A 27,073-nucleotide genomic window follows, 5' to 3' on the forward strand; every position below is an offset into this window, starting at 1 on the left:
TTCATCTGGTCCAGTATGGCGTTCGTAGTGACCATGGATACGTTTCCAGCTGAAGTTCTTTCAGCGTTGGCATTGACGGAAGTCCCATCGTGCGTTTGCTTGTCTTTGTCAGCGTTGATCGTCATACTTGACTGAGCGTGCGTGGTTGCGTGAGAGATAGATCCGTACCCCTCTTCCTTCTAGCGCCAAACTGTGGAAACCGGAATTCACACCGTCGAGATTTGTTAATCGGAGGAAAGCCAAGCTAACCTAGCATTCCCTGATGTTCCCAGTTATCTGTTGGGCCACGCATAACACAATCAATATGAAAGAGTCGAAAGTAATAAATTGTAAAAGAGCGAAAAGAGAACAAAGAGGTCTTATTTCTGAATTCGCGTTTGAGCGTGAACAACAGGTAAGATCCTAGGCCATGAGAGCTGTCGGTACGTTCGCTAGTCTAGCCAACTAAGTTCTAACCTAGTCGAGTCGCAACTCGATAGTAAAAACGGAAAAATGCCTAAATTGCTTTATGTATTAAGTTTGCTCTGAGAAAGCTCCCCCTTGCTCCTCGCCTTAAGCCCTCCTTATATACTCTCGCTAGGTCAGTTTGCACATTTTCCTGGGCCGGATTCGTCGCGAGATGGCCTTTTCCATTTTTCGTCACCCTTCATGATTATCTTCGGAAACTTAACATTTATCTTTTCCTGCGAATAAAAAATAGACCGTCATATCAGCCTTAGGCTCAATCCTGTTCTAAAATCGTAAGTGGGCCGTTTAGCCGCGGTTCAGGCCCCTTTGGGCCTTTTTGGGACTTAGACGTTTTTACGATTTTTCCTAAGAAACAACCGTTAGTTTTTCTGAAAGGATTCAAATTCCCCATATAGTTAAGGCAACTGGTGTTCAAGCTAACCATAGCCGTTTTATACGGCAGGCAGGAATCTGTTTCGAAGACCAAGTTTTTTATAACTTTTCCCGAAGTCTTTCTTTGATAATCCTAAGCGAGACGAGACAAGGGTATTGCGTCCAAGGGCCCGAGGATTGTGTTACGGGAACTTAGACGAGGATTCACGGTTCCGGGATGGGAGGTCAGTCCTCGCCCATGGGCGAGGTGACCTCGGTTGAGATGGTCCTCGCTTATGATCGAGACCTCATCCAGACTGATCCTCTTCTCAACATTCCTCGGTTCGCATACGCGAAAAACTGTCTTTTACTTGGTTAACCATTTTCTGGGAATGGCTACTTTTCAAGGATCGATCGAGAGTTGGTTTTCCAGGAACTTTCAGGCATTGATTCCGTCGTGACCGGTTTTGACCCCAATACCCGTCACTGATCTTCTCTTATCAAGGTCTGTAGAGTAATCAAAATCACAAAAGCCCTCCACCTCGAACTGATCATTCTTAGTAAAATGTAAACATACTTCTGGAGCTCCCTGAAGATACCGCATAACCCATTTAACAGCTTTCCAATGCTCTCGATTTGGTTTAGACATAAACATGCTTACTAGACCAACTGCGAACCCCAAGTCAGGTCTTGTACTGATCATAGCATACATCAAACTCCCTACTGCTCTTGCATAATGAATTGTATCCATTAAATGTTTATGCTTTTCCTACTCCATTGGAGTTAACTCTTCAGCTTGAATTGAGATCCAACCGCTGTCATCACTGGTTTACTATCTTCCATTCTGAAAGTCTTCAGAACTTGTTTAACACATCTTTCTTGATATAGTTTTAGAATTCCCTTTTCTCTGTCTCTAGTGATATCCATTCCAAATATTCGAATAGCTGGTCCCAAATTCTTCATCTCAAATTACTTCTTTAAATTTTCTTTGAGCTTTGATACCTTCTTCTTGTCTTCAACCGCAATAAGCATATCATCCCCATAAATAAGTAGATATATACTTTCTACATCTCCTTTTCCTTTCAAGTAAATACATGGATCCTTAATGCACTTTGTGAAACCCTTTTTCCCTGATGAAAGCATCAAGTCTCAAATTCCATTGGCGAGGAGACTGCTTTAACCCATAAAGAGACTTCTTCAACAAGCAGACTTTTCCCTCATCTCCTTTCTTGACAAATTCCTCAGGTTGTTCCATGTAGATGGTCTTGTTTAGACTTCCATGTAAGAATGTCGTCTTAACATCCATTTGCTCTAGCTCAGTGTCAAATTTAACAACAATTGATAACAATATCCGTATGGATGCATGTTTAACAATTGGAGCAAAATTCTTGTTGTAGTCGACTCCTTCCATTTGTGTGAAACCCTTGACAACTAGTCTAGACTTGTATCTAGGATCCTCAACTCTTGGAATTCCTTCTTTGTACTTGTAAATCCATTTAGAACCAATTACTATTTGCCTCTGAGGTCGATTTAAAACATCCCAAGTACCATTCTTATCCAAAGAAATCTTCTCATCTTCCGTAGATGCTTTCTACTTATCTCAGCCTTTGCTCATTCTAGCCTCATCATAAGTCTTTGGTTCGGAAATTTCTATATTCATAGAAGAACTTAGAGAATATGCAACAAAGTCTCCACTTTCAAAAATTGCTCGAAGCTTGGAAGTTTTATGATTCTGTCACGAGCCAGAAGATAACCATCAAAACTCTTTATGGAAGAAGAACCTTCATGTCTTTCAACCTCTTGATCTGACTCAGAACAAGAACTATCACTTGACTCAGAAGATGATGAAGAAGCTCCACCTTCATTAGTATTTGAAGGTCATCGAATTAAATCGAAATTGAAAGTAACATTTTTTTTTACCCTTAAGCTTCTCTTCTTTTGACTTCTAATAGAGCTTATCTTCATTAAACACCACATTTCTGTTGATTGTTGACTTTCTTGATTCAGGAAGCCACACACGATAACCCTTAGTGCCTTGCTGATAGCCCATGAAGATGCTTTTCACTGCTCTAGGATTCATCTTGTCTTGAACCGTTGAACATAAGCCACACAACCAAATCTTATAAAATGTCCATATTCCACCTTATTCCCTGACCAAATATCTTCTGGTATCTTGAACTCTATGGCCGCACTAAGAGTTTTGTTGATCAAGTAAACTGCAGTGGAGGCAGCTTCAGCCCAAAATTTCTTTTCCAAACCTGATTCAGCAAGCATACACCTGATCTTATCTGCAATGGTTCTATTCATCCTCTCCGCAACACCGTTTTGTTGTGGAGTATAAACACACGTCTTGTGTCGCTTTATGCCAGACTCTTTACACAGTTTTTCCATTAACACATTGCAGAATTCTAATCCATTATCAGTGCATAAGCACTTGATCTTCTTGCATGTCTGATTCTTAACTAGAGATTTCAATTCAATCATGTTTGCATACACTTCATCTTTGGACCGTAAAAACCTTATCCAGCTCTTTTTCGAGTAATCATCAATCATTTTCAAGATGTATCTGCAACCTGATAAGCTTTATTCATTAGAAGGAGATCCCCAAAGATCCGAGTGAATGTAATCTAGAACATACTTTAAGTTGTATTTTGCAGTAGAGAATGGTTGTCGATAAGCTTTCCCTAGAACACATTCTTCACGTAAACTTAACGTGTGCACTTCCTATTTATCAAGATAGCCCATCCTATCCAACAAAATCATATTTTTCAAACTCATATGTCCAAGTCTAGAATGCCAGATGTTAGTCATATTCACCTCTGCTCTTGCAACTGAAGCTTCTGCACTGGCAACAAATCCTTGAAGATAGTACAATCCATCATTACAATAACGAGATAAGACTTTCTTTCCTTGTTTAAAGAATGTAACTTTGTAACCACTTCCCTCGTAGTTGCAACCATGCTTCTCTAACTGACCATAGGAAATCATATTTATTCCCATAGGCATGTACCTGACGTCTGTTAGGATCACCGTAGACTGACTAGGATTCACTATCTTGAGCTTTCCAATTCCCTTGACCTCACTGGTGGTGTTGTTTCCCATGAGGACCTTTCCTCCTTCCAACTCTTCAAGGTCAAACAATAGGTGTGTATTGGGAGATTATGTGAAAGGAACATCTTGAGTCCATAACCCACTAATCTTTAGTTTCTTGAACGCTTGCAGTAAGAATCATAGGCTGTTCTTTCTCATGAGCAACATTTGTTGTATCATAGTGCTTATCCTTCATGTTAGGATAGTCACGCTTGAAATGTCCTTCCTTACCGCAGCTCCAACACTCCTTTGGCTTAGACAAACTCTTCGGTCTAGACTTTGACCTCTGATATTTACTCTTTGATCGTCCCTTTCTATAACCTCCATTACTTCCACGTTAATCGTTTCTTCCTCTAGTAATCACTAGAACCTTCTACATTTGACCTTGACCTCCCAGTTAAGCCTTTCTATTTTAACTCAGCTTCTTTAGCATAACCACACGTTGTAACTTCTTTGACTATCAACGTTTCCTTTCCATTTCCATACTTTAGAGTATGAACAAGAGAATCTAACTGTGGAGGAAGACTCGTAAGAATCTGAATAGCTTGATCCTCATCTGGAACATGAATGTTCAAGCTCGCAAGATCATCAACAAGCTTTAGGAATGTATCTAGATTTTCTTCAATACTTTTACTCTCCACCATTTTATAGCTTACAAAGCTTTGCTTCAAATAGATCTGGTTAGGGAAAGTCTTAGTTTGATAGTCTCCCTCTAGAGCTTTCCAAACTCCAAAAGCTATTGTTTCTTTCATGACTTTTCGCAGAACCATATTGGTTAAGCTTGAACCGATCAAGTTCCTCGCTCGAGTATCCTTCTCCTTGGCGAGAGGATCTTTCTTAGCTACTTCTTCAGTCTTAGCGCTTGAGTCTTCTCCAACCTTAGAATCCTTGACAACTTCTTTGTTTATAACGTTACCAAGGCCTTGAAGCTCAAGCTGCATTAGCATCTTAAACTTCCACATCCTGAAATCACTGGAACCATCAAACTTTTCCATTTTAAATCTCGCATGAACCGACTCCATCGAGATCTGTCAACAATCACAGAATCACAACATCACGCAACAAGAACACCACATATTAGATCCATAATTTCAAAGCCGAGAACCTGGCTCTGATACCAAATGTTAAGAACTGAGATTCAATTCCGATCAATCCTAACTGTTCTAGTTCAATCGATTAGCGCTTGATTTGATTTTGTTGTGTTCAATCTAAAGCAATAAAGAACACACACAAATTGTTTACCCAAACTTTGTTGCCTACTGTCTGAGAGAGATCGAAACTCTCAAGCTTTTCCACTATTGATTGATATGATATAATAAGGAAGTTGATATCGAGATTGATATCATTTGCTTTTGTGCAGCTATTACAAGCTTCTACACAATGAGGATGACTCTTTGTCCTCCTCTACGCTTGATTCGATTTCTACACCGGAGAAGACTATCACAGTGACTACAATGAGGATGACTCTATGTCCTCCTCTGAGCCTTCCGACGCTGAAGACTAGTAGCCCGAAACGAAGAAAGAGCTTGGATCTCAAAAGCTATGAGCACTTCAGGATCTCTCAATCTTGATCACGATCTTTCTCTTCCAGCTGTAGTCGTCTCTCACAATATTTCGCTTTCTTCTCTCTCACGAACGTCTATGTAAAACGCTTATTTATTTTTTTATAAAGACGATGAAGTTTGTTACGTGAGAGGGTCCCACCGTAACAATCTTCTTTCCAACTCAGAACGAGCTATCAACCGAGCAGGCTTCACTTCGGGCCAGCTCTTTCTTTAGTTTTTCTTATTCCAAAGATTGACAACCTATTTAACCGGTCCAAGACCAAAACGACATAATATTCACAGCATACAAAACATTATATAACTGGTTCACTAAATTCAATTTAAACTGGATATTTGTTTGCTGCACATCCAAAGGATACTTCGATTCATATATCACTGGGTGATTTTCCCGTGCTCATGCACGGATAGAAATATTTCTAAAGTAAATATACTATAATAATTGATTGCTATTTAATTTTAATTTTAAATTAATTTATAATTTGTATGCATCATTTATATTAATAATATTGTATTATTTTAATTATACATATGGTTTTATATATGTTATATTTAATCGGTTTTGTTGTTTTCACAGTCAATTTAGTTATAATTTGGATACATTGGATTGCATCTCTGAATTCAACTGTAATATTTTTTATTCTAAATAAATTAAAATTTTGATTAATTTCTTATTTGCATTTAGGTGTTTGTTGTCTTAGATATGTAAATATATTTTATGAATATTATGTCTAATTTAAGATATATTATGCTTAGAATAAAATAAAAAATAAACTAAAATGTCATGATTCCAAATTACATAAATTAATATAACGATAATATTCTCAAGTCTCATGCATATATATTAAATTTTACAAAAATAACTAAATTGTAACGGCTGGTTAATATTTTATTTTCATTTTTATGTTTTGAATTGTCCTATGATTTATATGAATAAAATAAATTACCGTTCTTATAAAATTATATATTCTTATTGTAGTTAAATCTATGATTTTAAATATAAGTTGGAATAGTCGAGTCACTCATGTTGTGAGCATATTGAGTTACATATATTCTTTCAAATTCAAAATAAAGTATTATTATTTTTATTATAATTAGGTCAAATCAAATCAATTTTATTTATCGTTTAAATGTGCATGTATTTTCATAATATTTATCAAATTGTATGTTGATGTTTTTTTAAAAAAAATATTAGAAAATAAAGCGATGATCAATAAGAAGTTACATGCATAAGTAGCTGATACATTTTAGGAACCTCATGAACACATATCAATATTTACAATAATTAAAATATTTTATAAATTCTAAATAAATTTATGCCTTTGATTTATTGAATGGAAACTGAAATTTATTTTAAATAATCTTAAAAATGAGAATTCAGATTTGCTTTAGCATTTTATTATGGTTATATTAATAAGTTCCACAAACATAAAAACATAAAATTTAAAAGCGAACTTAATATTAAGAAAACAAATAACTTTGATAATGATAAAGTATAATATATCTATTTCATTAAACTATTTTGTAAATGTTTGATCAAACGATGTTAATTTTTAAAATTTATTTTTAGTTTTTTTTAATATCTCTATTACTTTGAATTAAAAGTATGTATTGTTTAAAATTTGTTTTGTTTTATCTGTTTAGTTTTTTTGTATTGTTTAAAATAATGTTTTAAAAGAAATAATATTTCTTTTTCTAATATCAAAATTATCTTTGTAAATTATTTTTTAATGGAATTACATTATATACAAATTTATATTTTTCATATAAGAGAATATAGATATAAAGAAAATATTATATTACTTCTAAAGTATGTTTTATGTTATTTAAAAATATTTTTTTTATGTAATATTACTATTTTGTGAACTTTTCCTTTTTTATGAGATCATATTATATATACATATATTTTTCGTTTTTCAATTTGTTTTTTTTTACTTTATAAAAATTTTCCTTTTTTATTATATGTATATTTTCTTGTAAAATTTGAAAAAAGAAACTAAATAAAAAATTAAATATAGTATTTCAAATGTAATATTTTTAATTCATTAAAGGTATTTGTGTAATCAACCATCGTGGAAACTAATGCGAGAACTACACGTATTAAACTGAATTCTTAAATAATATTATAGAGATTACGTGGGCCAGTGATGACGTAACATGTGAATTAAAAATCACAAAACACAGCACCAAAAATGAAAAGAAACACAAGATATTTACGGAAGTTAAAGAGGCTGTCTTTGTCAGTGCAATGAACCTCTTCCTCATCTTTCCCGCCACCCCAACTAACAGATCTCTCACCGTCCACGTCATCCTCTTTTGGTTCACCAAATCTACGACTTTTTGTTTACCCACGTGGCAACAATCCATCTGTTTCCCGACAAAAAGTGGTACCCACTTGATTATTCATATAATTTTCAAAAGAATTTTGATACTATTATTGGATAAAGAATCATCATCTGTTGACAACACAACACACTCTTTTGTTGATTCTCTTATGTTTTTGGTTTTACACTAACGCCATTATATTTTTGAACTCTATCCATGAATGTAATTTCCATTTTTATTTGGAATCGCATGATCAATTTGTTTAGCAGATTACATAATGGATTGGCAGATATACATTTTCTGACTAAGTTGGTATATTTGTAATTATTCATAAACACGATATAATAGACTGTAATTCTACATAGCAATGTGCGGGGGAGTTAAGGGACGATAACCCCTGCTAGGCTGCTACGACATACTATATGAATTACGGCTTTGATTTAAATATGCGTAATGATGTTTTAAGTTTTCGATTCTCTTAAAACGTGTGCGATGTGTGATGCGTGTTCTTATTATTTGGTGCAAGGTGGGCTAGTTGCTTTCGCGTTTGATTTATTTTGGGGGTTTGCCATATTTGATTGATACGAGATACTGCTTTGCGTGAGATCATGTCATGCTACGATAAACGAATATCTGATAATTAACCGAAACTTACGATGCTAATCATTCAACAATTATTTAAATAGTAATATTTTATCATAAATTAGATATTTTGTTGCTGTACGCCTTTCTCTTTATGTGTGACGAAGAATAATTTATTAATTACTCTTTTATAATCCAAGTCAAAAAGTCTTCAAAATAATGAAATAAATTCAATAATTACTTAAATATAATTAAATTAGTCTTCTGTTGATCAACTTTCTAAGTTTTATTTTTTTGAGAAAATTATCTTTCTCTGTCGACATGTGTCATGTCTGTATTACAAAAATGTAGTGAAGTTGTTTCTGTATATAAAAATAAGACATGTGTAGTTTAAGATATATCCAAATTAAATTTCCAAAACTTTTTTTGCATAAAATGTGGGATATTTTTAATAGAGAACTGATAGAAACATTATATTTCAAAAATTACGGTAAAGATAAGCAATAAATGGAGGGGTGACACGAGAGCAAATATGTTATGTTCTTTTATTTGCAATTTGCATATAGGCAAGTTAAAAGTAAAAATGTCTTTCTAAATTAATTGTTCTTGACTGAAACATCTCTCTTCTGTACTGTATAATAAACAAAGACCTCTCCCTAACTCCAAAACGTAATATGTGGCAGATTTAGAACCGATCTCTCTGCCTAAACTTTTTTTTTGTTTTCATCTTTTTGTTTGTGTACTGAAGAGAGCACAAAAATATCGGTAAATTGTAAATTAATTGAGGAGAGAGAAAGATAGATCAAAGAGAATCTGTAAATGGTTTAAACGAATTGCCCAGAATCCAGGAAACCCTGAATGAAAAAAAAAAAATCTTGGGTGGTGGTGATTTCTCGGTGGAAAAAAGTAAATTTAAATTTTTAATTGTTATTTATTTTTGGAAAATCTCAATCTATTTCATGTGCTAGCTAAGGTTGTCTCACTTTCCTCTTATGAGTCATGAGTTTCTTGTCTTCATCTTTCTCTTAATAAAGTTGCTTGTCTCTTCAATTTTCAGTTGAAATCTTGAACCCTTCTTATATAACTCAAACCATAACTTGACTTCCTGATTTGGGAGATCAAGCAAAGCTATCACGGTGCGTTCCCTCCGTCAATGGACAAAGCTTCTCCTGCAGTAGCTGCTGTACCATTCAGACCGTTCCTTGATCCTCAGCTAGAATTCGCCGGAATCAGAAGCTATTGCAGCACTTCGCTGCCGGAAAGTACGTGCTCCGGCGAGGAATCAATGAAAGATTCGTCCTTCATTAAGATCAACAACATGAGGCAGGGTTGTACCTCATCATCATCTCGTTTAGCTGACGTTACCGTGGATATCTCCGCCGGAGAAGAAATCAACGGCTCGGATGAGTTTGATCCGAGATCGACGGCTCAGAGCGAGAAGAGAGTGCTCAGCAGAACAGAGAGTAGAAGCTTGTTCGAGTTCAAGAGCGTGCCTTTGTACGGAGTGACTTCGATCTGCGGAAGACGATCGGAGATGGAAGATTCCGTCTCGGCGATTCCTAGATTCCTTCAAGTTTCGCTGCTCGATTGTGGTCGGGTCGCCAACGGGCTTAATCCTCACTCGAGTGCTCACTTCTTCGGTGTTTACGACGGACACGGCGGTTCTCAGGTAAACCGGATTGCAATTAGATCTGTGTTTCTTCTTTGGTTTTGATCGGTTCTTTTGTGTGTGTGTGTATAGGTGGCGGATTATTGCCGTGAGAGGATGCATTTGGCGTTGACGGAGGAGATATTGAAGGAGAAGCCGGAGTTTTGCGACGGTGACACGTGGCAAGAGAAGTGGAAGAGAGCTTTGTTCAGCTCTTTTATGAGAGTTGACTTGGAGCTTGACTTTGTCCCCGAAACTGTGGGGTCCACTTCTGTGGTCGCCGTTGTCTTTCCGACGCATATCTTCGTCTCTAACTGCGGCGACTCCAGAGCGGTTCTGTGCCGCGGCAAAACGCCACTCGCGTTATCCGTCGATCACAAAGTAAGTAATAAACTATGGCGTATTCAATATTAGGTGACAATAATCAATTGGGTTATATGTCATTACTCGGTTCTTAAGCTAATAACAAAACTTCACTTGGATAAATTATGTTCTTTTGTTATGTAAATGTTCTTTATTAGCGTTTGGCTCTACATTTTATGTGTAGCCGGATAGAGAAGATGAAGCGGCTAGGATAGAAGTAGCTGGTGGAAAAGTAATCCAGTGGAACGGAGCTCGTGTTTTCGGTGTGCTCGCCATGTCAAGATCCATCGGTAAGGCTTCACATTCTCTGGTACTTGTTTTCTTGGTTATTTTGATAGTTCCCTTATGTTATAAATCGTTTGCAAAGCAGGCGATAAATACCTAAAACCATCGGTGATCCCTGATCCGGACGTGACTTCAATCCGGCGAGTCAAAGAAGACGACTGTCTCATCTTAGCAAGTGACGGTCTTTGGGACGTGATGACCAACGAAGAAGTGTGTGACATGGCTCGGAAACGGATATTGTTATGGCACAAGAAGAATGCCATGGCGGGGGATGCTTTGCTGCCGGCGGAGAAAAGAGGAGAAGGAAAAGATCCGGCGGCAATGTCGGCGGCAGAGTATTTGTCGAAGATGGCTCTGCAAAGAGGAAGCAAAGACAACATAAGTGTAATAGTGGTTGATTTGAAGGGAATAAGAAAATTCAAGAGCAAAGCCTTGAACTGAATTAGAAGGTTTGGAAGTAATAAAGAAAAAAAGGTTTTGATGGTGGGTAAAAAAATCTCTTTAAAAGCAAAACAAAAACAGGTAATAACAATATTATTAATTGTTTGTAATATTAATTTTCTAGTTATTTTTATTTATTTACTTTGCTATCTTCCCACCATTATTTAATTTTTTTTACTGACATGAATATGTATATATGATGAGATCATGTAGCTTCAAAACAAAAATCACTTGTTATCGGGGTTTATTGTAATATCACTCATATGTTAAGAGCTAGATTTATTTATCTTTAGTTTTTATTAGTATCTTTGGAAAGGGTATATGCAATGGTGTGTTCCGACGTGAGTCTGAGATTTACGTATATATTTTTGGACCCCACACATTTTGAGAGAAAAATCTTTCGACTGTTCAGATCCATCGCGGAATCGCAAAAAAGTAGTTAAATTGTGAAAAAATTAATTAAACTGCGAAAAAAATATAAAATTTGCAGAATGGTAGAATACATATTAAAATATTTTATATGGTATTCAATTTGTTATAATAAAAAAATATCAATAATGAAACTAACAATTACAAAATGTGAAAATAACTAAAATTTATTTAAAAATATTTTTGTTCTTATTATAAATATCTAGCTTATCTTTCAATACCTTTTAATAATAGATTGACATTTAATAATATACAAATTATATTATTACTTTATTTACAACATAATTATTTATCATTAAAAAAAATTATTCCTGTGTATTCTAAAATTTAAGATAGTATTAGTGTATAATTTAATAATATGAAAGTGCTGATTTTGTAAAATTCTTGGTCATAATCTATTAAAACTCAATTTTTCACTTAATAGAATTTCTTTTAATGTTTTTGTTAGCAAAAATGTAAATTTGCATTTTTTCATTCAACAATATTTTATTGATTGATAAAATACTTGTGGAATCGAGTTTCATACGCCATTCCTCCGTTCGCAAAGAATTAATTCAAGATAAAAACATCATTTTATGTTGTGTGTTTAAAAAGAAAAAGCTGATTGATTGGTTAAAGAGTATTTACTTTGAAAGTATTTTGCACGCCATTTAAAGCGCCGACAAAGTTGAACAAGACAGAAGAAGAAGCGGAAGAGACACGATTCTCCTCTGACTAATCGGTTTCAGATTGGTTTAGTTACAAGATTCATCTCGAAAAATTTCTCACGAGATTCTCCTTGGTGAGTTTTCTACTTATCTTTTTGATCTATTGTTTCATTTTTCATTCCCAGAGCAATTTTCCGGTATCTAAGAGTTTGTTTGATTGAGACGGGTAATTGATTTCAAAGTTATAGCGCGAGTTTTTTGTTGCATACTTGGTCTTGTAAAATCTATATATCTTGGAACTGATATCTAGCTGCTTGTGAATTTCAGGCGGTATCTTTGTCAACGCCGGGAAAAATCGAAGATCTGATCTCAAGCAAGATAGCTATAAAGCATGGACGAAAGTATGTTTCTAATTCCGCAATTGCTTTAGTTTTTTTTTTTTTTTTTTTTAATTTCTTTTCGATTTATTACGAGTTCACCCATAGATGTGCAAGTAAATATTGCATCTTCATCGTTGCAGATACTAAATCTGTATCAGGAAATGGTAGAACCGAGCTGGTAAAATTCATTGCTGATAGCCATGCCAAGCTCATGAAACCAGCTGCTCGTTATTACTATACACTTAAAGGTTAGTACCACAACCACTTTACAAGTATTATTGCCGTCTTGGTGCCTGGTCTTGTCATGTTGTAGAGCAGTAGAGGTCCTGCTAGTTTATTATGTTCACCATTATTGTTATTACTATCTAAGATAATGTGAAATACGAAGCATTCGTGTAACAACCATCTCGGTTCTGACCATGAACTAAGAGATACTATATATCTCTGTTTCGATAGATGCTATGGGTTGTGGGAAAAGAAGATATACGGCTGTAAAAGTTGCAGAAGACATGGAAACAGGAGTATTTGACAAACCTCTTCCTTGCTTTGGTTGTGGAATCGGATGGTTCTCGTGAGTATATAACTCTCTTGTTTATTCCGTATATTATCGGTCTTAAGACCAATGCTGATTTCTTCTCTTTGATAATCGACAGCTTTCTACTAGGTTTTGTGTTCCCACCTTTGTGGTACTATGCTACCTTTCTTTACTTCGGGAACTACTACCGCAGAGATCCTAGAGAAAGAGCTGGTCTTGCTGCTTCCGCAATCACTGTAAGTACTCGTGTGTGTATGCGTATTAATTGTGGTTAGAGATAATCTATAGTCTGAAGATTCAATGTTATACTGATGCAGGCGATGGGATGTTCTCTTGTGTTACTTGTGGTTTTTGCTTTCCGTTGGTTTTACTATCTTTGAGATGTAAGTGCACATTCTTATAAGTTCCATGCTCATCAAAGGAATAGTAGCGGAACTTGATGTACATTCACATAAACCCATGAGTTTACCACAATCTTTGTTTCTTAAGTTGTGTATCATTTCTTGTTCACAGCTTATAGAGTTTGTATACAAAGAAGAGAAAAGAGAAAAGAGAAAAGAAAAACGAACAAATGATATAAATTTCTGTTTCTGTGATTTTATTCTCAGTCCGGGCCGGATAAGAGATTTTAGAAACTTTAGATAATTTAGCAAGAATTTGATAGAATTAAAAAAAAAAAACAATTTGGGAATCTATGTATATTTATACTATTAATTTTAACAATTTAATAAGTTCTACTTCAATGTTTTAATATCGGTTAACGTTTTCCAGTAGTAAGCTAGTGGACTAAACTCGAAGCTGTTCTCATACGCACATTCAAAACCTCAGAAGACGGCATGAATTGCTTTTATTAGAGTGTTAAACGGAGAGATGTTTCCAACGATAGGTACGGGGTTGAGATATCTTTGTACTTATCGACAAAGGTTGATTGATTCGATTATTCTCATCGCTAAAAGCTCCCAACAGGTTAATGCCACGACAAACGTGTGGATCTCTCTTCCATTTTATTAATAGTAAATAATTGAAACACGAATCATTCAGAGCTTTAGTTAAATTATACTAGTATACTATGTAATGTAATACGATTAGATGTGTAAATCGCACGTGTGGAGAGACAGGCTGTGTATCTGATCCTGGAAGATAGCTGTTTGAAGAAACTTAAACGATACTTCCGACTCACCTAGCGACTCCTTTTCACAGCCTGTCTCTTTCTCTTCTTTTCTTTTTTTTTTTTTCTTTTTAATTATGTATATTTCTTTCGTGTGGCTCGTTTCCAGACCAGAATACAGATATCTCTGTACCTAAACTCCAGATTCATGTCCATCTGTGTCCAATTATTTAATTACTCACACTTTGTTTTCTATTACAAGAAAAAATAATTATGTATTACCGTATATTTAGCAACAACCACAAAACAGAAACATAAAATTCCAACTGTTCGGTCTATGTTACCCTTTTTAAGCGGAAATTGTGTTTTGAAATCGGATTACTAGCAATAGTAGGTGGTTCCTTTAATTTCATGTGTTGACTGAATCCACAAACGAACAATGAAACTGCTATAGTTTGCAATGTCGGACCTATAATTCCGATGTTCATATGCTATATATTTTTTATTACAATATTCTAGTTTCGCCAATCATAAAAAAGAAAAAAAAAATTGTTATATAAAATAATGATATAAATACTTTTTACAACTAAACGTTGTGATTAGTCGAGCGATAACAAAATGAAGTGGATCGCAGCAACATACAAAGGAACATGATAAACTCTTCTTGAGACAATCATGTTGATAGTAGTTTATGTTACATGATTCATGATGGCTCAACCATCTTTAGGTCGCACGACAAACTTTTTGATATTCACTTTTTCTTTTACTAACTTTTTTACCCACGTTGATTAATTTATGAGATATTAGAGAAACCTTATATGATTCTCCCGAAACCGATTCTCTTATATTGTAATGTATTTTTTTCCTACGTAAATCGCTATATACTCCTTTTCTTTGGTAAATGGTTTTATATGAATTTAGTTGATGCTTACTTTTTTTCTTTGGTCTTTAGGTTTACTAGTGGGACACTGAATAAGAAAGATGAGAGCCAAATTTCAAAAAATCGAAATCATTTCTTTTTTTCACAGACCAAAAGCTGGTGGCGATGGCCATAATTCTAGGATGGTCAAAATTTAAAATTCCGTGCATGTGTTGTTTAACTTATAATCATTTTATGTTATACTTTTGTTTTGGGATAACGTCAAAATGTTACGTAAATAATTTACAAAAAAAAATTACGTATATGTTATTACATTTGATTTTGTTTTTGGAACACACATTTGATTACTCTCTGTTTTTTTTTTTTTTCAAAACGTGATTGCTTTCTTAAAGCGTTTATATGTTCCAAAACAATATTATAAAATAAACCTGGAAATGGTGGCGGTCGAGTGTACAACACATTATCGATAAGGTGGAACGTTACACAACCCGAAATCAGGGTTTAGTTTATTAATTCGCTTATGTGTTATATTAGGCTGAAAATGTTGTTTATAACACACTTTTAATTTGAAGTATTCATAATATACTAAACTACAAAAGCATTAAAAGGGTTTATAAGAAATTAAAGATGAGTTTAAAGGGCTGGGATTGGATGCTGGTCCCCTTTTCTTTTTCTTCAACTTTTTATTTGGTTATATTTTTTCTTCAACTTTATTGCTACTTCCACTTATCGAATGTGGAAATATTGTAGCAAATAAATGAAGAAACTATGGTGTATATACGATCTATAATGCGCTACCAATGGACATCTGCTTTCAATATCGCTTGATCTATCACTAGTATAAAGCTAAGAGTATAATAACCATTTATCTATGAAAATATATAAAAGAAAGTATATATAAATAATGTAGTTTAAAGTTGAAACTCGCTACTTTTTTTAGCGAATTCTTGAATTTTCAGATCAACAACTTTGCTTAGAGCTATATACAACGTATTTATTTGGATTTTTTGTTTGTAGTGAATAAAGTTGTTGTTTTGTATCCATAGTTTTTATTAAGTTGTGTGTACGATTGATTAATAACATATGCGATCACGCACCGACGATAAGGAAGAAAAATAATATGTAAAGCTGAAAGTCTAAACCAATTCCTACGAATAAACTTTCATCATTTTTCTTTGACTTCTTAAGAAGTAACTCATGTGGCAAAAGCTTAATCATAGTGTAAATAGGGGAAAACTTGTGTGTAAATTGTAAAATTTTGCTTCTTTTTACTAACAAATAACTGAAAAAAATATATGTTTAAACGGGAGACAGCTTGACAAAAGTTGCGGAGGTTTGGGTTGGGGTCTAGCGAGAAAAGGGTAAGTAAACACTTTACAATGATGATAACCACGCTCCAATTATTTCCATCAACAGAGCATCCTCTAAAGTTATTTTCCAAATTTATATGTACAAAGTTTATAACTATTCGTGGCCTATTCTAGTACAAGCAAATATCGTACTTTCAAAATTAAAAACACAGGATCTCTGTAACAAATGCTCACTATTGTAAACATAAAATTCATTAGTAATACGTCGAAAGATGATAAAAAAAAAGTTGATAATATATTTTGCCTTGATGGTATATTACCGATTGAAGCGATAAAATTTTCAAGCTGAGTAGGATGACTAATATTTTCCTAGTACGATAGCGATGAAAATATGTTTTGCATATACATTAGTACTGTAGCTAGTGCATTTGCAATCATGGTTTATACAGTTTCACATCATTATTTACGTCCAAAAGAGGACCCAATAACTTTAGACAAACTTTTTTAACTCCTATTTAATACCTCTTTTCTTCCAGATTTGAATGTGAAGTTTGACATTATGTCTTTTTTATGTCTTCATGAACCGACCACTGTCGTATAAGATCTGTGCCGGGACATTTTTAGGAAAATAAAAATAAAATATTTGTCAATGGTTAAAAAATAACAAAAACACGACTTCGAACAAATCAGCTTTGTAATTTTGTAAATAGAAACCCGAGATTTGGATATTAATTTTATCACATTCGATACAAATCCAAGAGATCCGATTCTGATACATAACTTCTTAGGACATCTTCATCGCTACTCCGTAATTTATTCCAAAAATAGAATGAAAAATGAAATATGAACAAAAAATAAATAAAAAATACTTGATTTTTATTTGTTTTGTTCATATTCTATTTTCCACTTTATTTTTAGAGTAAATTATGGAAGGTAGATAAAGATGTTTTTAGTCTCCTGAAAAATATCATTTAAGAATGCTAGGCCGTGTTAATCTGGAACTTTTTAGTAGCTAAGTAAATCTCGTGGCATATGGTAGAAATCGTGTGTTGAAATGCTATCCAGCTTAACAATATTTAATTTGTTATGTCAACATATGTTCGATCCTTTTACCCAAAAACATATGTTCGATTATGCATTGCTTGCATGATTGATGTACGTTTGGTAAGCAATAATGTTTTTTTTTTTCGACGACTCAACGTTGCTTGTAATCAAGGGTTATCCAAGACGGGCCTTAATGGCAACATCCTCAACAGTTTTTAAATGGAGATAATTTATCAATCATTAAAAATAAATCATTTGACTAACTATTATTAAACCATAATACAACTCCGGTTAACATACAAAAAATGTTTCTTTAGTTTTTAGGTATAATTAATTTATCTTAAATTTATCACAAGAGAATTCTAATTTTTATATAATAGTTTTAAAAGTTTTTCGGGGTTTTTTGTATAGTTGAAAAAGTGATTGATTATGAATTTAAGTGAAGTAATTCGAGGAAACTTCCAACTCAATGATTTAAACCGAGCCTAATAATTTTTTTAACAGGTTCTTTGGCGCGACATTGTTCAATACAATGACAACAATTCCTTTCCGTGTCCGTATGATTATAGTCTTTAATCAGAGTTGTATTTTCCCCTATAATTGAGTTTAATAACGTACTTAATTAATAGTACTATTACTATCGTTGTTAATCTCTCCGCCACATATTAAGACACTATATATACGCTGCTTACTCATTAATGTTCTGTAATAGAATCGACAAGCCTCTCTCTTCTCTCTCTCTCCCTCAATATTCTGACTATGGAGATGAACGGCGATCAACCGCCGCTGATCTGGCCGCAGTTCGAATCTACTGGATACACTCGCCGACGATCTCAAATTCCGACGATTATAGTTCCAGCGATGATCGGAGTGATTTCAGCAGCTATGTTTCTTCTGTTTACGACCTTTGTCGTCCCTCCGTTCCTCTCGGTCACAACCCAGATTCTTCAGCCAGCTACGGTGAAGAGAGGATGGGACTCGATCAACGTGGTTTTAGTAGTTTTCGCGATTCTCTGCGGCGTACTCGCCAGACGAAACGACGACGGATCTTCTCCGTCTTCACATGGCCAAGAAGAAGAAGTAGCAGCTGTCGCAAGCGGCGAAGTGATCGCCGGTGAAGAGACTACAATCTCTTCCTCGCCGGCGGTTTCGCACGAGTGGTTTGATGACGTGTATGACGCTGATAGGCTAAAGATCTACGAGAGCTTTAGTAGCCGGAGTTTCTCGCATAGTTTACCGGTTACCGGAACCGTACCGTTGAGGCGTAGCAGTACGTCGTATCCTGACCTGAGAAACGGAGTTCTCAGAAGAAGTGATGACCGACCGTTCCGGTTCTACGATGATTTCGAAATCGACAAGTACCGATCGCATTCAACGGTGGTGATTGACGAACAACCTCAGAGTCGCTTTAAAACTGAAATACAAGAATCTGAGCCTAAGGAGATTCATGTTGATAAGTTCGTGGTAAGACCGTCTTCTCCGCCGCAACAACCACCGGAACCACCACCTAATCCTCCACCTCCGGCTGAAGTTGTGCAGAAACCGAGAAGGACTCATCGTTCCGTCAGAAACAGAGATACGCACGAAAAGCCAAGACGCAGTGACACTACTTCTGATTCAAGATTTAAACGAACGTTACGGCCTCCGCCGTCACCACCTCCGCCTCCACCTCCTCCACCGCCTCCGCTTGTAACCGCCACGCCACCGAGGACTCTTCAGCGGAGAAAAAGCAATGCGGCGAAAGAGATTAAAATGGTGTTTGCTTCACTGTATAACCAAGGAAAGAGGAAGAAGAAGCTTCAGAAACATAAGAGAAAAGAAGGAACTGAATCTCCGGTGGTGGTGGAGGCGGAACCACCGCAATACCGATCGTCAATTCCGCCACCGTCTCCGCCTCCACCTCCACCACCTCCTCCGCCACGATCGTCACAGTCAGTGTTTTACGGATTGTTCAAGAAGGGAGTTAAGAGCAAAAAGATTCACTCCATCCCGGCGCCGCCGCCACCTCCGCCGCCGAGGATGACAAAGTTGGCTCCTCAGACACCACCGCGGAGAGTGAAATCCGGTAGACCTCCGCGTCCGACGAAACCGACAAGTTTCAACGAAGAGAGCTACCAAGGATCTCCGTTAATCCAAACCACGCCACCTCCACCTCCGCCGCCTCCTTTCCGCGTTCCGCCGCTAAAATTCGTGGTGAGTGGTGATTTCGCGAAGATACGGAGCAATCAGAGCTCAAGATGTAGCTCCCCTGAGCGAGAAGTGATTGATGTTGGCTGGGGTCTAGAACTCACACAATCTGAGGGCGGAGAGGAAAACAACGCCGCCGTAAATAGTGGTGGTGCCGCCGGGACGGGGTTCTGTCCAAGCCCGGACGTTAACACGAAAGCCGACAACTTCATCGCCAGGCTAAGAGACGAGTGGAGGCTTGATAAGATGAACTCTGTGTCTGTCAAGGGGAAAAGGAACATGAGCTCTGTGTAAGGACCATAATGAAACGACGTGGTTTTCTCTTCTTCAGAGTTTGCCTGCCCTGCAAGCAACGCACAAGTACACGATCATTCAACAAAACATCTTCAAGCAAAGTAAATGGTTAAAGAGATATGGCAATGGCAGAGACAATCATCACTCGGGTAATGTTAGTATTACCGGTAAAGTATATAGCCTACAACCGGGTGGTATTTTTGAGTTTAACCGATGGTGGGCCTTTTGTAACGGTGTGTTTGATTTTAAATGTCGGTTTGGAGTTTCCGATAAAAAATTAGAGATAACTTGGTGGTGTAAGAAATGTTTGGTAGTTGTTATGATGTATGTATGTCCCAGTGATTTGGATATATAGTTGTGGGCTCTTAGTATTTTTGGGCCTGCCTCTTGTGACTTTTTCCCCGTTTACATTGAAAAGGCGTTTTTGAGTATTGCTTTAAGCTATTTTTCAAGAACCAACATTTTTTACTATTTATCAAGTTTTGAGTTGGGGAATTCTAGTTCGGACTCGGGGAAATGGATTTACCTTAAAATTATCATGGAACGACACAGTTGGACAAAAGAGCTTCCCTAAAAAGTTCTTGTAGAAATCCATAATAAAAGCCTAAAGTAGAACATTGAAGCCTTAATTTGGGCTCTACACAATGCAAACCTACTTAGAGATCTTGTCCATACAAAGTATTGTTTGAAAGGTCCATTAGAGCCCAATCAATAAAGTGTTGACTACGTGGATGCTGCAATATGAAAAAAAAGTTACCATGATAAAATATTAAAAGTTGATAATTATTCACTTATTCCAATAGGCAATGTGTTTGACACTAATTTTTTTAAAAATCACTAAGATTTCTAATGAAAGAGAATATAAAAGAAATATTATCCTAGAGTGAAGTCCGAGGGAAGCATCTAACTGCATATATTTTTTTTTTATCTCAATATCATTGATACATCTATTTAAACTCGTGTCGGACGAAAACTCATTGAGTTTGAAACGCAGATTGTAGTAAACTATGGATGTTGAAGAATAGATTTTGTAAAGATATCAGCCAATATCCATGCTATTTGGAGAGAGAGGAACATTCGTAGACATGGTGAACAATCAAAGCCAGTGAGTTGTATAGTCAAGTTTGTGGACAAAACAATTCGACTCAAACTTTTGTTGGTAAAGGGGCAGGGGGCATAAGTATCTTGAAGAATGGCTTATCACTTGGTTTGGAACAAGACTAGAGTAAATACATGATGAAGAAGAAGTTTCATGTTTATTCTTTGTATTAAGTCTAAAAAACAGTGACACTTGATGTCATATGATCATAATAAAATAGATGAGGTGGGACGCAAGTACTTGACTAGAGGAATTTGTGAACCTCGTGGGCATAGTTTTAATCAAAGAGTTATCTCAGGTGCATTAAGACGGTTTAATCATTTTTGGTTTGATTAGTATGGTGATTAGTTAGAATACAGTGTCAAGAAAAAAATGCATATTGTTTCTTTTGTTATTTATTCATCAACGAGAAAAAAGTGGAAGTGTTGGATTTGCCACAGAGGGATTTGATAGTTGGAATAAGTCTGACAGATTGGCTGGCCATGTAGGTGTGATAAATAGCTTTCACAACATAGCCAAGAAGAAGTGTGAAGATTTGATGAGACAAGGCCAGTCAATCAAACATGCTTTTCAAAAGCAAACCGATGTTGTAAAAAAAGAGAGTATCATATCCGACTAAATGCTTCAGTCGATGCTGCTAGATACTTACTGAAACAAGGATTACCGTTTTGTTCTCATGATGAGACAGCCGATTCTAGCAGCAAAGGAAATTTTTTGGAGTTAGTGAAATATACTGCTGTCCAAAATGAAGATGTAACCAAGGTTGTGCTGAAGAATGCTCTGGAAATAATCAAATGGTATCTCATTCTATTCAAAAATATATTGTTAATTGCTTTTCGGAAGAAGTAATTAATTCCATAGTTCAAGAGATGGACAATGATGTGTTTGCTTCATTGGTGGATGAATCAGCTGATTGTTCTATGAAAAAGCAAATGGCTATAGTTTTTAGCTTTGTCGATAAACATGGTATGGTCAAAAAATATTTGTTGGTCTTATCCATGTGAAGGATACATGTTCTTTATCTTTGAAATCTGGAATTGATTCATTGATTGATAAATATAGGCTGAGTCCAAAAACGATGAGAGAACAAGGCTATGATGGAACATGAAATCTGAGAGGTGAATTTAATGGTCTGAGAGCACTGCTTTCAAAAGAAAACAGTTCGGCATACTATGTACACTATTTTGCTCACCAACTACAATTGGTAGTTGTTTCTGTCGCGAAGAAACATTCTGAAGTTAGAAATTTCTTTGAAAAGATATTTTTGTTAGTGAATGTGGTTGCAGCTTCTTGTAAAAGGAAAGATAAGATGCGAGAAATTAAGCAGGATATAATTGAAAAGGGAATAAGAAATGGTGAAATCAAGACTGGAAAAGGACTGAATCATGAGTCTTCTCTTCCAAGACCAGGAAGTACACGTTGGGGTTCTCATTATAAAATGTTGTTGCGGTTAGTTGAGATGTTTTCTTCTGTGGATGAGATGCTTGTGTACGTCGAGGATGAAGGTGATGATCTTACCCAGCGAAGTCAAGCAAATGATCTTCTAAAATATTTCCATACTTTTGATTGTGTATTCTACCTACATTTGATGTTGCATATTTTTGGATTCAAAGAGAACTTGTCACTGGCCTTGTAACTAAAAGATCAAGACATCCTAAATGCTGTCTCATTAGTAGAAACCACTAAGTGACAACTACAAAGTTCAGAGATGACGGCTGGGATTCTTTTGTGAATGATGTTTCAGATTTTTGTGAGAAACATGACACTGGTATTCTCAACATGGAAGACGATTTCATCGATCCAAGGAAGCCAAGCAAAAAAAAAAATCAACATTACCAACTTGCATCATTATCAAGTCAATTGTTTTTATACAGTAATGGATATGGAGCTTCAAGAGTATAATGGTCACTTTAACGAGGCAAACTCTGAGTTACTCGTTTGCACATCAACTTTAAGTCATACTGCTTCATTCTGTGAGTTTGATAAAGAAAAGTTATTGAGACTGGATAAATTCTATCCTGAGGATTTTAGTGTTGTGGAGTGCATATCACTTAAACAGCAACTTGACATTTATATTGATAGTGTACGAGGATATGAAAGGTTTGCTAATTTGAAACATCTTGGAGATCTATCGTGGTTAATGGTAGAAACCAAGAAACTTCTTTCTCAAACTTTGGTGTACAGGCTTTTGAAGTTATCTTTGATTTTGCATGTTGCTACTGCAACCGTTGAGAGATGTTTTTCAGGAATAAAGACCGTCAAGACAGTATTACGAAATCGCATCTGTGATCAGTTTCTAAGTGATTGTATCATTTGTTTTACTGAAAAAGAAATATTTGAAGATGTAACCAATGAAACTGTTATAAAAAGGTTTCAAACTATGAGTGAGCGTAGAGTACATTTACAGTTTTTTGGTCATTTAAACATTATGTTTTTATTTTTTTTTCTGACCCCAGTACAAAAAGTTTTTGGCTCCACCACTGCTTGATGTACAAATGTTTTGATTGAATAAATTTTACATTCATTCAAAAAAAAAAGATATCAGCCAATAGCTGAGAAATTGGATTTGATTACATAGAATCTTTGTCTCAATATCATTTTTAACTGAAACTCCCAGTTCTCTTCGACAATACCCTTTTTTCAATCGATACTGTCAGTTGAAATTTTGTCATTTAATCAGCTTTTCTTAAATCATTCACGATTGGATACAAAAGAGTAATCAGACCTACCAACCCTCTTGGATTATCTTCTTTGTTTAATCGACACTATCAGCTGAAGTTCTTGCCATCCAATATGCTTTTCTTAAAGCATTCACAATTAAATTCAAAAGAATAATCAAAACTCTCAATTTTTTTGGACGATCCTCTTTGCTCAGTGGACATTATCAATGGAAGTTTTTGTCATCCAAACTGTTTTTTCTTAAAAAAATTCAAAGTTAAATTCAAAGAATAACAATTCAATCATGCTCTTTTCAAGCTTAGCCGAAACTCCAAATACGAAATTTCATAATATTCAGTTGGATATAGTTATTGTTGTTACTAAATTTGATATTTTTGAAGTTTGTCTCTCATATTTCAAATAGGAAGGCAAATGTTCTTGGTAAACCGTCCCTTCTATAGATATCACTGTATTGTCTAGATAATTATGTTAAGAGAAAATTACCCAGATTAACTTATATTTTTTAGATAATTAGTAGTTTAATTATATGCTATCATTGCATCTTATTTTAGGTAGATAAAGACCAAATACTCATAATAGTTCAATTTACTATGTTACTGTCATTTTATATTTATTTCATTAATAAAATAAAAAACCTTTAAAAACAAAAGATAATAAATTTCTTTCGTGATATATCGATGAAAACAGAGAACACTGTAAAAATGATAACTATAACTTTCATCTGATTCTTTTTTCTGTAATTTTATCCAAGAGTGTTTACTCTGTCTTCTAAAGACGAGTTTGGTTTCATAATGGCATCTCCAGATTTTATTTTGAAACTATTTCTTTGTGTTTTTATTTTCTCTTTAACTGAGAAAAATACAGAATCACTCACAGTGTTTTGGATATTGACCACTTCATCTCCCAATTCATTGTTGTTATTTCCGGCATGGAATTCTTGTCCACGATCTACAACAAAACAATCAATATATCTATGTTGAAACCAGATTCAAATGGTAAAGAACTTATTCTGACCGCTTTGCTTTGGAAACAATTGTAATGGAAATCGTCTTGGATAGAATGTGAAATAAACAAGATTTGAGGAATAATTTTGTTGTTGTTTGACGATGTTTTTCGAATCATTAAAAATTGGTAGGTCCAATCTTTATTGTTTTTAAGAGAATCATTATATTGGATTGTTAATCGATGGATATCTATTGATCTAAATTGAAGTTTGGCAAATGTTATATAACAAAGGAAGTTGTAAAGAAAAGCTTGGAATTCGATTATTATAGGATTAAACTATGAAGTTTAATTTTTATGTTTTAAGGTATATAATATTATAGGAATTAGATTTTATTTAGAATTTAAGGTTTCAAGAATTTTATCGAATGTATGATTGATGAATGTGACCGCATTGAAATATTCTATTCTTGAAGAAGATAGTTCAGAAGAAAACTTCTTCGAATTTGATTTTATTTTATGTATTAATTGTTTAGTATAGTATTTTTTTCTTTCAAATTTGCAGTTGGTTGCATATTTATTATCCTATTTGTAATGTTACATTTTATATAAATAAATAATTGTTAAAAAGACAAAGAACACTTCATTCAAAATCAAAAGCTAGGGTTCCATCGAAAAGCTGAAAAGCTGTATGATTCGATTTCGCCGGGGATTAAATCCTTTTCCCCAGTGTCATGTTCTTGTTTCCATGTTTATTCCTTTGAGCATAACAGTGTCATTATCACACATTCATAAATACATATGGTACAATATGCTCTTTTCATTTATTGGAAACCATTAAACATCGAATCAGCTTTTCTATATAATTTTGGTTCAGAAGAAAGTACTGATTACTGAATTCGTAATAAGCCAAGTTAGGAGTAGAAGATGAACATAATGCAAGAGGAAATTAATTTATGTTAAAGGGATATCCATAATGAACACCAAATAGCCATTTGTTTTTGGGAAATACCATAGGATAGCACTAAAAAAGTTTATGTCACAAATATAGACCGTAAGAATCAAAATGACCAAAATGTTTCATTAAAGAGGTAAATATACACTTATACCCCTAAAGTTAACTAATTCAAACCTTAGGGTTTAGAGTTGAGGGGTGTGGATTTGGGATTGAGATTTAAATTTTATAAAATAAAAAATAAATATTAAAAATTTTAAAATAAAAATTTTAAAAATAGTTTCAAAACGTATTTTCGAATTACAAAAAAAAAATTTGAAAAAAAATAAAAAAAATTCGAAACAAATTATAAACAATTTTTTTTAGAAAAAAGTTCGCATTTGAAAACATATAATCTAAAACTATAAAAACAATTATTTTTTTAAATTTTTTTATTTTTATTGTTTTTATTTTTTTATATATCTAGGGTATTAAGGTCTTTTTACCTATTAAATGAAGCATTTTGGTCATTTTTTTCCTTATGGTCTATTTTTGTGATCAAAAATTGAAAATGGTCTATTTAGGAGAATTACCCTTTGTTTTTTTCAAATATCCAGTGACCGCAATAACCATTTGTTTTTTTCTCAAATATCCTTGATCGCCAACAATTTTTATTTGCACCATGAGCGAAAAAGAAGCAGAATTTATGTTAAGGGGAGAACGAAATGTAGAACAAGACGATCGCTTGATGGGTGGTTTTTGTAAAAGTTTTGTTTTAGTTAATTAAATTGGTTTAAATGACTTTTATTCAAATTATTTGTTAGTTTTGAAGGTTTTGGTTTAAATCAATTTAAACACTGGTATACAAGATAATTTCAAAATTAAATAGTTTAATCCGGTTTGCAATAACCATGCTGGTTAAGTGGAATTTAAAAAATTTGGGGCCAAAGAATAAACAAATATGTTAATCATAATTAAATTTGTGACAAATCTATCAAATCCTAACTAAATCTGTTAAAATTAAGTAAATTTATAGTTAAAGAATAATAAATCAGTCAAAACTTAATTAAATCTGTTAAAAATAAGTAAATATGTGGCCTAAACAATAACAAATCTATCAAATCCTATATAAATCTGTTTGAATTAAGTAATTTTTTGGCTAAAAATTAAATCTGCTGATTCCTAATTAAATCTATAATTTTTTTTTATAAATCTATGGTCAAACGTGACAAAATTGTTATAAAAGATCTGTCATTTTTTTTTTAAGTCTATAAATTTAGAAATAAGTTTATCGTCAAAGAAAATAAGTGCCTACATAACACGTGAACAAAATAAGCATGTCATTGGAAAAATCATAATATTAAAAAAAAATTAATAATAGCATTTTCGTGATTATTGTTTTTGTTAACAAATCAAATATGGGTAAATTAGGTATAAAAACAAACAGGTAATTAAAATAAAATTATAGTTAAACTACTAATTACTGTCTA

The 27,073-nt window shown here is 34.3% G+C and overlaps 3 protein-coding genes across 7 annotated transcripts; all 3 read left to right on the forward strand.

Moving 5' to 3' along the window:
• Window positions 1-9,073: 9,073 nt before the first annotated feature.
• Window positions 9,074-11,422, forward strand: LOC106418606 (protein phosphatase 2C 77). Of its 2 annotated transcripts, none has more exons than XM_013859339.3 (5): window positions 9,074-9,284; window positions 9,436-10,047; window positions 10,120-10,407; window positions 10,574-10,679; window positions 10,760-11,422. In XM_013859339.3, exons 2-5 carry the CDS (start codon window positions 9,532-9,534, stop codon window positions 11,113-11,115), a joined length of 1,266 nt encoding a protein of 421 aa, XP_013714793.1. In that variant the 5' UTR covers window positions 9,074-9,284; window positions 9,436-9,531; the 3' UTR covers window positions 11,116-11,422. The 2 variants fall into 2 exon arrangements, with proteins under 2 accessions (XP_013714793.1, XP_022565930.1); XM_022710209.2 differs by lacking the exon at window positions 9,074-9,284 and adding an exon at window positions 9,336-9,351.
• A 695-nt stretch (window positions 11,423-12,117) lies between these two features.
• On the forward strand, window positions 12,118-14,502 carry LOC125592997. Of its 4 annotated transcripts, none has more exons than XM_048768803.1 (7): window positions 12,118-12,325; window positions 12,519-12,592; window positions 12,712-12,819; window positions 13,028-13,142; window positions 13,225-13,342; window positions 13,424-13,489; window positions 13,878-14,502. In XM_048768803.1, exons 2-6 carry the CDS (start codon window positions 12,583-12,585, stop codon window positions 13,484-13,486), a joined length of 414 nt encoding a protein of 137 aa, XP_048624760.1. In that variant the 5' UTR covers window positions 12,118-12,325; window positions 12,519-12,582; the 3' UTR covers window positions 13,487-13,489; window positions 13,878-14,502. The 4 variants fall into 4 exon arrangements, with proteins under 4 accessions (XP_048624760.1, XP_048624759.1, XP_048624757.1 ...); XM_048768802.1 differs by lacking the exon at window positions 13,878-14,502 and adding an exon at window positions 13,620-13,702; XM_048768800.1 differs by lacking the exon at window positions 13,878-14,502 and having other exon boundaries at window positions 13,424-13,702.
• A 3,645-nt stretch (window positions 14,503-18,147) lies between these two features.
• LOC106417459 (formin-like protein 13) lies at window positions 18,148-20,360 on the forward strand. Its single transcript, XM_022710160.2, has one exon. It carries the CDS (start codon window positions 18,208-18,210, stop codon window positions 19,927-19,929), a length of 1,722 nt encoding a protein of 573 aa, XP_022565881.2. The 5' UTR covers window positions 18,148-18,207; the 3' UTR covers window positions 19,930-20,360.
• The last annotated feature ends 6,713 nt before the right edge of the window (window positions 20,361-27,073 follow it).

The sequence above is a fragment of the Brassica napus genome, chromosome C9, assembly GCF_020379485.1.
Source record: "Brassica napus cultivar Da-Ae chromosome C9, Da-Ae, whole genome shotgun sequence".
In the NCBI taxonomy this organism is placed as follows: Eukaryota; Viridiplantae; Streptophyta; class Magnoliopsida; order Brassicales; family Brassicaceae; genus Brassica; species Brassica napus.